At 31.6% G+C, this 12,597-nt stretch overlaps 1 protein-coding gene across 1 annotated transcript; it reads right to left on the reverse strand.

Moving 5' to 3' along the window:
• Positions 1 to 1,671: 1,671 nt before the first annotated feature.
• Positions 1,672 to 1,983, reverse strand: LOC102663753 (uncharacterized). Its single transcript, XM_006605040.1, has one exon. The coding sequence runs from the start codon at positions 1,981 to 1,983 to the stop codon at positions 1,672 to 1,674; it is 312 nt and encodes a 103-aa protein (XP_006605103.1).
• Between the last annotated feature and the right edge of the window lie 10,614 nt (positions 1,984 to 12,597).

A 12,597-nucleotide genomic window follows, 5' to 3' on the forward strand; every position in this document is an offset into this window, starting at 1 on the left:
AAACCTATAACCTTTAGACCTTTCGGCATATCCAAAGAAATACCCACTAATAGTCCTCGAGTCAAGTTTCTTCTCTTGTGGGTTATATATTCTCACCTCAGACGCCAACCCCAAACGCGCATATGTTTCAAACTCGGTTTCCAACCTTTAAACAACTCAAAAGGTGTCTTTAGGACAGCCTTGGTTGGAACACGATTTAATATATACACTGCCGTCTTTAGTGCTTCAGCCCACGAGGATTTAGGAAGATTGGAGTTGCTAAGCATACTCCGCACCATGTCCAATAATGTTTGGTTCCTTCTTTCTACCACACCATTCTGATTTGGAGAACCAGGCATAGTGTATTGGGCAACAATCCCATGTTCTTGAAGAAACTTTGCAAAAGGACCAGGTGTTTGTCCATTCTCAGTATATCAGCCATAGTATTCTCCAACTCTATCTGATCTCACTATTTTTATTTGCTTGCCACATTGGTTCTCAACTTCAGCCTTAAAGACTTTGAAGGCATCCAATGCTTCGTATTTGTTATGAAGCAAATAAACATTCATATATCATGAATAATCATCTATAAAGGTGATAAAATATTTCTGACCACGTGCATCCATATCTTGACAACAAATATCAGTATGAATTATTTCTAATATGCTTGAACTCCTGTTAGCACCTTTCTTAGACATGTTGGTCTCCTTACCCTTAATGCAGTCCACACAAGTCTTAAAGTCAGCAAAATCTAGAGTATTGAGTACCCCATCTTTCACTAACATTTTAATCCTCTCAATGGACATATGTCCTAATCTCTAGTGCCATAACATAGAGGAATTCTCATTAATATTACACCTTTTAATACCAGTTTGAACATGCATTGAACTATAAGTGGCACAATTTTGTAAACCAAGAAGATAAAGACCATCAGACAAGATACCATTCCCAACACATTCAGAATTATAAATAACTCAAATGATGTGTCTTTGAAATTAAAGGAATATCCAAAAGGTATAAGTCTAGAAACAGAAATCAAGTTTCGAGAAAAACTAGGTACATAAAAGGTCCTTTCTAATTTTAAAATAAAGTCACTACTTAAAGTTAAAATGCAAGTTCCAATGGCCTCCACATTGAGCCTAGCTTATTGCCTGATAAAATGCTTTGCTCACTTTCCACTGGTTTCCTTAGGTTTTGCATACCCTGTAAAGAATTTACAATATGAATAGTAGATCCAGAATCAATCCTCCAGGTGTTAATATTAACACTAACCATATTAGATTCATAACATACTAATGAGATTGATTTAGCTTTCTTCTCAAGCCATTTCTGGAATCCGGGGTAATTCTTCTTCATGTGTCCCTTCTTCTTGCAAAAGAAACACTTTGCCACCTTCTTAATATCAGCTTAAGGTGGTATTTTACCATTCCCCTTCTAATTAGCTTGAGACTTAGTTACTTTGTTCTTCCCATAAGCAGTTGTCAACAATGCACTCTCACCCATCTCCATTACAAGCCTTTCTTCTTCCTGAACACACATGGTAATTAATTCATTGATAGACCATTTTTCCTTATGTGTGTTGTAGGAAATCTTAAACGGCCCATATTCATGCAGAAGGGTGTTCAAAATGAAGTGCACTAAGAAGGACTCAGACATATCAACCTCTAGTTTCTTAAGTTGAGCTGAAATATCTCACATTTTCATTATGTACTCACGCACACCTTTCACATTGGTGAGCCGAAGAGAGGAGAACTTCATGATCAGGGTGCTTGCTAAAGTCTTATTTGAAGTGATGAACTGATCATCAATGGCCTTAAGCAAGTCTCGGACCTTTTCATGCTGGTCAATAGAACCACGTATTCCAACCAAGATTTTGGTCTTAATGAACATCACGCTGAGTCGGTTGGATCGCTCCCACTGCTCATATAGCGTAACGTCAGCTGGGCTACTTTCATCAGTGATTGCAGGTGGTTCGTCTTTCCTTATAACATAATCTATGTCCATCCACCCCAATTGCAGAAGAATTCTCTCCTTTCATATCTTATAGTTATCTCCTTTGAGTTCGGGAACGTCACATTGAATATCAGAAAAACTAATAGTTTGAGAAGCTGCAAAATTCAAAGGCTTATGTCAAAATTTGAGGCATACTAATATTAATTGTATCTTTTACCAATGTAAAAATACCATAAAATTGAATCTTGTGACATAAAAATTGTCTGTGGGCTAAATTTTTAATTCAATAAGAAACAATTAAACCTTATTATAGAATAATCAAATTACATGCTCAAATTCATGCTTTACAGGTACAACATGAAAATAATTTAATTTCTATCACAAATATTTACTTTATGATAAAATCGACAAATTATACATACCTCATGATGTCTGTGGGTAAACCATGAAAAACAATATGTCATTTTATCCCAATTAATTATACAAATATAATAAAAATTCCTGTGGAATAAAATTCATTATATAAGTACAATTAATTACAATATTATGTTTAATTCCTTATATGATCTATAACCAACTTAATATATAATTTTAATCAAAATATAGATGTTGTGGCTAATCCATAATTAATCAAAATTATAAAGATCACTTAGACATACAACTTAATTATATGAGAATAAGTCATATTATGTATTTCAAGATCAAGATATAATATAATTATGAATAAGATTCTCATATAATTTCATAATTGAAACATAATATTATGCATTTGATTTCATATACGTATGCATAGAATAAAATTTTCCAGAATATATTCATGCATAAATTAAATCAAAATTCCATAAATTGTAAAGCAGAATAAGTATATAACATATGAAAAACGATTGCATTTCAAAAAACCTTTATACTGTGTTTGGATGGAGCAATTCAGCAGGGGAATTCATTTTTTCAAGGAATTTAAAATGATTCGTGAAAAAATAAATAGCTTGTTTTGATAGAATATTTGAAAGGAGATTTAATTTTTGGTATTTTTATGAATCATTTTGATTGACTAAAACAGTGTGATTTCAAATTCTCTCAAAAATATAGAATTTGAAATTCTTTTTTTGGAGATGCTCATTCTAACTCACGTTCTTGCTCACGACTCTTTCTCGCTCAACACTCACAATTACGGGTAACCAAAGTTTTTACGGTCGATATTGACATAAGTTGTTTTTCACTGACGTTGGTCAAGGTTTTTTCGGTCAGAATTTTTTTGTATGATCTTAACCAAAGCTATTTTTTGTCGATATCGGCTAAGATTTCTTTTAGATGATGTTGGTTAGGGTTATTTTCTCACTGACGTCAGTCATGGGGAATTTTTGCTAACGTTGGCTAAAGATTTTTTTTTTGCCGTTGTCCTCTAGGTTTTTTCAGTTGATGTTGACTAATGATTTTTTTGGCCGATGTTGGCTAGATTTTTTCTACTAACATCGGTCATGACTAACTTTTGAGTAGACACCTGTTAGGGTTTTTCAGCCGATGTCAGCTAGATTTTTTCAACAAACATCAGCCAAAGCTATTTTTTAGCCAATATTGGCTAGGGTTATTTTTTAGTCGATGTTAGCTAGGGTGTTTTGATTGATGTCAACTACATTTTCTTAGCCAATGTTAGTTAAGATTTTTTTGCTGACATCGAATAGAGTTTTCTGACTAACATCAGCCAGAGCTATTTCTTAACCATATTAGCTAGGTTTTTTGGTTGATGTTGGCTAGGGTTTTTTTTTTTTGCTAACACCAGCTAGGTATTTTTGACCGACATCGGGCATAACTATTTTTAGTCAACATCAACTAGGTTCTTACAGTCGACATCTACTAGAGTTTTTTCAGTCGATATCAATCAGAGCTATTTTTTAGCCAACATCAGCCAAAGCTATTTTATAACCGATGTTGGGTAGGGTTTTTTGTCCGACATTGGTCAGGGTTATTTTTTAGCCAACTTCGACTAGGGATTTTTCGGCCAACGTTGACCAATGATGTTTTTCGGCCGACATCAGATCTATTGGTCAGAATCGACCAAGCTATTTTTTAGCCGATATTGGATGGATTTTTTTGTCAATGTCTACTAGGATTTTTTAGGCCGACGTTGGCTAAAAATAGCCTTGGTCAATGTCATTCGAAAAGACTCTAGTCGGTGTCGACCAAACAAACCCTAGCCGACGTTGGTAAAAAAATTTAGCCAACATCGAGTGAAAGATAGACTCAACCAACGTTAGCCAAAAAATATCCCCAGCTGACAAATATTCCAGGCATACTTTGACAAAAAAAAAAAAACCCTATTTGATGTCGACCAAAAAATAGTCTTGATTGATGTCGGCTTAAAAACATCACTGGTTGTGGTCAGACAAAACAACCCTAGTTAAAATTATCAATATTTTGTATTTATAAATTATTAAAAGTTGAAAATATTTTTTTAGTTAATATTTCAAAATTAGATTGTGTTTATTTTCTATAAAGTTTAATATTAAAATTTCATCTATTTAAAATATAAAATTGAAATTTTGCATATGGAGGAAATTGAATTGCTCTATCCAAACAAAGGATTTAAAATGGAAGAAATTTGAATTGATTTATCTAAACAAAGCATTCGAAAAATGAAGGAAATTAAAATCAAAGCAATTCAAATTCTAGGCATTTCAAAATCTTTGAAATTTTAAAATTCCTAATCCAAACACAAGGTTATTGATTCAGTGGTTTGCACATACTAAAGCGTCTTATTTGTCATGGGTTCAACACCTAGTTAGCACAAAATGTGGGATTTTTTCATTTTTTTATTTTAACACTATTCATCATCTTCAACCTCTAGCGGGGTCAAACCCAACCCATATGCAGACCTGGTCGGTTCTCAGTCATTTGGACACCGTTTTACACGATTCAAAAGCCAAAAACAAGGAAATTGAACAAAATAAAGATTTCTAATCTTATTTTTTTAAGAAACAAGGCCCTTCATACCATAAACAAAATTAAATCGGAAAAATATTGAAAATCAAAAATGAACAAGGCAGAGGCAACTGAGGCTCTGATACCAAATGTTAGACTAAACCTTTTAACCTGTGATGTTACAAGCTACAAAAGAAACACAAGTCATTAACAAAATGCGGAAAATAAAAATCAAATCATACCTCCAACCATTGCCATGAAAGAGTTGTTTTGTTTTTGTTCTTCCAAGCTCTCTCTCTCTCTCTTTCTCTCTCTAGATGGTGTATATGAATTGGAAGAGATGAGCTCAGAGTGTTATATATAGGCATTCTACCATCAAGAATGCATTTAGTAGCTTTTACCACTCATTATTGGTCATTACAACACATTAGTGGCCATTACCACCCATTAGTATCCATTCAATTTGACTTTCAAAACTTACAAGCGTTCCATTCATTTTTTTTTAATGTTAAGATAAAAAATTATTACAGTTAGGATTTATATTTATTTTTTATTTTTTTGACATTTCATTTAAAATTTACAGCGTTTTTAACAGAGGCTTGGGGCAAACAAAAGTAATGCATTTGAACATAAGTGAGAATGTAAGAAGTCCTAACTATAATAAAGACAATATAATAAGTCCTAAATATAAATAAAAAAACACGCTTGAAATTTACTCTAAATTAAAATTAGTTTGTTCATAAATGAAAATCAGTTCTTTGGAGAAGTTAAATATTAGAGATGTTCTAAAGACAAAAACTAAATTTACTTATGCATACATTATTTTTTATTTATAAAAATTTTATTTTATTTTATTTTTTATATTTTATAAATAATCATTGAGAAACTTATCCAAACTGTTTGAAACATATATAGAAGGAAGATACTACGCCATAAAGTGTTCACGATCGACTTCCAAAGGTATGATCGATTTATATAGCTAGCTTGGTAGTTTATTAAAGATATACTTCGTTGGTTATTTCCATCTTTTTCAGATTTGTCTTTATTCAACGCATTTATTCTTAGTCGCACTATTAATTTTTCTATCTTAAATCAAATCAAGCTGAAATTAGGCAATCGTACGTCAGAGCTAAAAGTTGATAAGATAACAATATAGGACCAAGAAATAAAAGGAAATGAAATCAACCACGTATATTTGTTTATGCGTTTAAATAGTTTACATTATTCAATTTATTGTCTTATACCAAATTATCAATCATCCAAGTTTGCATATATGTAAATTAAGTTAAGATTTCCTGTCGGCAGAAGGTTGACATTGCATGATTTTTTCTTTGGAAAATGCATGTGGATGTTTTTCTACTATTTCATAATTTTATATTTGGAAATACGAACAATGTATTATCTCATAGACACTTTTAAATATATTCTTAATTATTATCTGAAATTTAGTAAATTCCATTTTTTATTTAACAAATCTCACCTATTATTCCATTTTTTTTTTAGCAAATTCAATCAATAAAAAATGTGTTAACAAGTGTCTCACTAATCCTCTTCTTTCATATTTTACCTTTCTAAACGTGATTTGCCCCCTGCATTATCGACCATGAAAACAGGACGATTTTCCAAGTATTAAATGGAGATACTAGATCTGGAAGTTAGAAATATCCTATTAGGTGGTCCTGGGTGCTTCACAATTTGCATAAAATATTGAACGCTAATTAATTTTTCATCCTTGAGAGTCATTTCATCAACACTTGGTACTAGTTGTAATGATTTTATGTTTTTTAATTAAATGATCTAACGTTCGAATCCTGATTAATTTTTAGATATAAAATAAATAATATTAAAAAAAATACTTACTTTATATACACTCTGAAGAAAATTAATCATCACTTTTAATAGAAATTACTTCATACAATTTCATATTAAAAAAAATCATCACTTCACCTGTCACAGAGAACAAATTAGGAGTAAGTTACAGATGGACAATATATTATGCAGGCATTACATATAAATTGTGATTCGAAATGACGAACCTTCTCTATTTTACAAAAAAGGAAAATGGGAATTTCATTTGTTTTATGATTAGTTATGCACACTAATTCCACATGATGAACGCGTGTAAAATCTAATCTATAATAAATACTCGCTTTTTACTCGCTTCTTACTCGCTTCAAACGCTGAAACTTAGGGTCATTAGGTCAACGTACGTAGTATTGCTATGGCTGCCGCAAGTAAAGGTTAGGTAACAACTGTTGATTCTGTTCCAGCTGCCTCTATTTGACAAATTTTCCTTTTTAATAACTTAATCCAATGTTTTGACCATTTGTGGCTTCATAATAAACACACTATTTTTCAAGATTTGTGAATCAAATTCATGCTAGGGGTGAATAATAAATTGTCATCAGACTAATTAAAATCTAATTCTCACAATCACCATGTTAATTAGTTGGTAGAAAGCTATTTTAATTTAATGATTACTTTTAAATTCTTGGAATACAATTGCGTTTCTACCAAATTATATAATTAAAAGGCATAATTATAATAAATTCTCTCACAATATTATTTTACTAATATTTTTTTTTGATAAATTTACTAGTCTTCTTATTCGTATTATAAATTTTGAATGGGTTTGTGCCTTTTAAGACATTAAATATAGTTATTTTATATTTAATACATTCTTTATTCGGTAATGTAAAAAACAGTGAAACATATCCTACCAAAAAACGATTCCCTTGTTAAACTCTGTCCTACAATATTTGTCACCGAAATACCGACTGATTACTTTGCGTTGCAAAAATCCGACATTTCGGTGCAACTACGTAACGGTCGTTGTTGATTGAGCAAATCAGCGACGGAAAACTTCAGTCGCTAATAAATAATTAAATTTTAAATAAAATAAATAAATAAATTAAAATATAATTCACTCTCTAAGTTGGTCATTATTGAATAATTAATTTTAAAATAAAATTATGAATAAAAAAATTTGTTCACTAATTCAGTTGCTTATAAATATTTTAATTTGAAATGCAAAATAAATTAAAATATAATTCGGTCTCTATTTAATAATTAATTTTTAAATATCAAATAAATTAAAAATGCATTTAAGTCTCTATTTCAGTCGCTATTAAATGTTTAGTTTTGAAATATAAAGTAAATTAAAAATACAGTGCAGTGTCTATTTACTAATGAATTTTAAATAAAATAAATCGGTCATAGATTCTGTCGCTAAAAAAATATGTGGTATTTTTCTGTTTTATTTGTTATATTTTGACCTACTTAATATTTATTAACTGTAAATATAATTGTTAATTAAACTGTATAATAAAACTTATAAGTAAAATTTCACATTCATAATGTGTAAATATAGCTACAATAACAAAGTTCTAATTTAAAGATTGATAAAGTGCAAATTCAATGTTTTCAAAGTTTAATAAAATGTAATGTCAAAATTTACAAAGTTCAAATTCATAACTAACATGACATAATCAAACTAAAATAAATAATAACCAGGAGTCAATGGTCCTTTGACATGTCATGAGAACGATCAACCTGAGCATCGTCAACATGATACTTAGTTCTATCTATTGTGGTAGTCGATCGACTAGGGGCTAGCATGATAGACTGAATATTCAAGTGTTGTAATATATGTTGCATTTTTGCTCATTTTGTTGACGAATTTGTTCATTTTGTTCTTCCATCTGTTATCACATCTCTTGACTTTGCTTGTCATGATTTTCCATCAACTGCAACATCTTTTCTTCAAGTGTCCTTTCCTTATCTGCCTTTGCCTAAAGCTTATTCAATTTAGTAATCGTCTCACGCATTTTCTCTATTTGGTCTTCCACATGAGCAATAGAAGTAGATGGAGCTAATTTTGAGCAACTAAACCTTTTGCTCAAAGTACCTAGCTCGTACACATTTCCCTTGTAATTTGGACCTCCAACAACATTCAAATATATTTCATTATCATTAACAAAAGTAGTAGTATTAGGGAATCTTATGTGAACCAAGGTTTTAAAAATCTATTTTTAGAATTAACTCAAACCTGATTTAATGGGTGGACCAGTTCCATAACTTATAGGTGTGCAGGCCTCAGATTTTTTATTAGAAGATAGAACAGTGGTAGCCAAGAATAAGATGGTGGTAATAATGCATAGTTGAGGTTTATTGTAATGGAAGGAGATTTGAAGGATCATTTAGTTCTGGAGATTTGAAAAGGATGAAGACAAGAGAAGAAGATAAATTGTGTGGAGTCTAAGGTATGCATTTAGAGGATATTTCAAAGTCGTTGGTAGGTATGTATTGTGGAGATTTTTTGTGAATTAATTCTTCAGTTTTAGCCTTCTAGCAGCAGAGACTTATTTGTGAATTAATTCTTCAGTTTTGTAGTGGACAGTTCTAGCCTTCTAGGCCAACAGGAAAAAAGATGAGTTGTTCTATTTAGCATGTAAAATTTAAGTATAAATGTACACAAAATTCATGACGGTAATTCCTATTGGTTGATTAATAAATTAATCAGAAATAAAAGAAAAAGGTTAAGGAATGAAACAAAGCTAAGACCATTACATCATGTTTTGTAGAAAAATTTTGTATTATCCATCAATTTCAAAAAGATATCGCCAGATTACAAAAACCAAACATGTGAAAGCTAGTTGTTTCGAGCAATTTTGTCTAAGTATTGTGATTTTGTGACGCAATATATGACTCCTATCTTTGTTCCTTGAAGCATTCAAAACCCATCCAAGAGTGGGGGTGGGTAAGGGGGCCGGCTGGCTCGCGAAAGCCCACATTGGCAACGGATCGGGCCAGCTTGCCCACACTCTTACACGGATTTAAAATATTAGTTCGCCATCGTCCCACAGATCCCGCAGGCCAAACGGGCTGGTCCGCAGGCCTATATATATATATATATATATATATATATATATATATATATATATATATATTAAAAAATCTTAATAAATCTCTAACAAATACTTAATTACAAAAGTTTTAACACAACCAAATAAATTTTTATCATAAATGCAAAGAAATTTTAGATTGAGCTTTTAAGATTAATTGGGTTTGGGTTGGGCTTAATTGGTGGTTGCGGGTTTGTGGGCCAACCTGCAGACACCGCAAGTCAAACCTGCATAGCCCGCGAATTATGCGGGGCGGGCCTAAAATCCTATATAGCCATGATTTTTTAAAAAAATGGTCCATGGCCCGCAGGCCCTGCGGGCCGGCCCTTGGACTTGAGCCCATTTACCCACCCCTAAGTGGAGTGGAGAAAACTCCAAACTCAAAAATAGACTTGTTAAGTGACTCACTATGCTAGGGTGTTACTACCTTAAGCAACACAAGAAAACGGTATAGATGTTTTCTAAGTGCCAACACTAACATATATATATATATATATATATATATATATATATATATATATATATATATATATATATATATATATCTTGTATTCTAACAGGATGTATTGTATCACATTTAATTAATTTGTATGTGAGGCATAGCTAGCATTACAAAATATAATAATAACTCGATTTTCAGGGTTCCAAAAGCATCATGTGTTTTAAGGCGTTGTGCCAGAGGTGTGAGAAATATACCTGGGGTGGATGTGGCAATCACTTAAGCAATGTTTATATTAGCATAGAGGAGGGAAATCATTGTATGTGTCGCTCATGGCCTGGCGTTGTCATACCAAGACCTACTCAGAAACCAACACAATAAAGTACTACTCCACCCCAAGGGATAACTATGTTGTTTGATTGTTGGAGATATGCATCTATTACATCTGTTGCAAAAAAAATGAAACACGCAACACTCCCCCAGACTAGAGAAAACAACAAAAATCAGTTCCTAAACCTCACAAGTGACATGATGATCCCTAATACACCTTTCATTAAACTCAAACATGAACAGAAAAGGAGAAAAACTCATTATTTCTTAAGCAGATTCACAAAAATCAATTCAACATGAGCCGGATGTATAAAGAAACACTACACAGAGAATATTATACCACTATAGCATGTAGCCAAGTAAAATATATCATACCAGACTATTGGTCCTCCTCCTTCACCAATCCCACTCATTTTCCTTCCTCTTCTTCGTCTTCTTCTTCGTCTTCATCCTCGTCCATCGCGGCTTCCAGAAGGGCCTTCACAATGGCCTTTCTCTGCCTCTCATCCTCCTTCCCCTTCGAGCCCTCTTCTCTGAACACCACTTGCTCAGCCCCGGCTCGAAACTTCTCGTCCCACGTTACCTTTGCCTCGCCCTCAAGGCCGTAGTGGGAATTGTCGAAGAGGAAGGAGGAATCCTCCTGATATGAGTGTTGTTGTGCAGACAAGAACGCACAGAAAACAACTCAAGGCGCGAGGGAATAGAGGCTTCTTCTTAGGGTTCTCAAAGCTTTCATTATGGACCATGGAAATCTTGTTGTTGTTGATGGAGATTTTGGGGTGGGGTTTTAGGGTTTGTAACGCCACTGCGTTTCGATGACAAACAGTCGTAGGTATAGAATATCTTCAATTATATTATCTCTCAATTATTACACTCTACTCTACCAGATTTAAATTTAATTTACTATTAGAAAAATTACATTCTTATCTTTCACAAAATGATAAATTTGAATAGTCTTAAAATAATTATTTTAATGGTCAGTTTTGATTAATTGACTGTATACATTTTTTACGCTAACAATACATATATCACCATGTTAATTTACATCGATAGAGATATAAGTTCTTTTTCAATTGGATTTGAATTATTATAAGTTGGCTTAAATTAACTTCACTACTACAAAAAGATGATTCTAAGTCGGTTCTAAGGCACTTTTAACGATGGTTTTGAACCGTCTATGTAATTAATGCAGTAAAAAGTCAAAACTTTTTACAACGGTTCTTGAAAAACCGTTTAAGAAAAATTATATTTTCTAAGACGGTTATTTTCCTTAAGAATTGTCTTAGAATGTGAAACTTTTTTAAGACGGTTTTTCAAGAACCGTCTTAGAATATATTTTTTAAAAAAAATAAAATAAAATTATGATTCTAAGAGAATGTATTTTTTTAAAAAAAATTAAAATAAAATAAGATTATGATTCTAAGAATATATTTCTTTTCTTAGAATGTATTTTTTAAAATATATATATATATATATATATTTAATAATATATTTTTTTTGTTAAGCATGTTAATTTAAATAGAAAAATAAAAACTAATTAACTTAAATAATGTAAACCCTTACTAAACCAAACATTTATTGTTTTGCACAACTAAGATTTTTGATTTATTAGTTAACTATGTATATACAAAGTAGAGACACATTTTTTTTGGGTCCTACTATGTACAGACGTGTAGAATAAAAAGAGAGAGAGAAACAATTTAATGGATGATTTTACTAAAGCTTACTCTTAAATCATTTAATGACATTTTATTTATAAATTCATTCTAAGACTTACCACTTTAAAGGAACAGAAATTCATGGAGACATGGAACACGACATATCCGATGAATAAAATTGTTTCCCTTCAATATGAACAGTAGCTAGGTTCTAGGTATTAGACACTCCAATTTTGATTGCACAAAAAAAAAGCTAAATTAGCAAGGTTCCAGGTATTCGACACTCCAATTTTGATTGCACAAAAAAAAGCTAAATTAGCAAAATAAAATTTAACATTTGTTTGCCTACAAAAGAAGTATAATTATACTAGTACATGATAAACTAAAATTAAATTTATTTGTTATTAGGTGATGT

This window comes from Glycine max, chromosome 19 (genome assembly GCF_000004515.6).
Source record: "Glycine max cultivar Williams 82 chromosome 19, Glycine_max_v4.0, whole genome shotgun sequence".
In the NCBI taxonomy this organism is placed as follows: domain Eukaryota; kingdom Viridiplantae; phylum Streptophyta; class Magnoliopsida; order Fabales; family Fabaceae; genus Glycine; species Glycine max.

Coding starts and splice junctions, on each gene's coding strand:
- LOC102663753 (XM_006605040.1), bottom strand. CDS start 1,983: ATGGACATAGATTATGTTATAAGGAAAGACGAACCACCTGCAATCACT.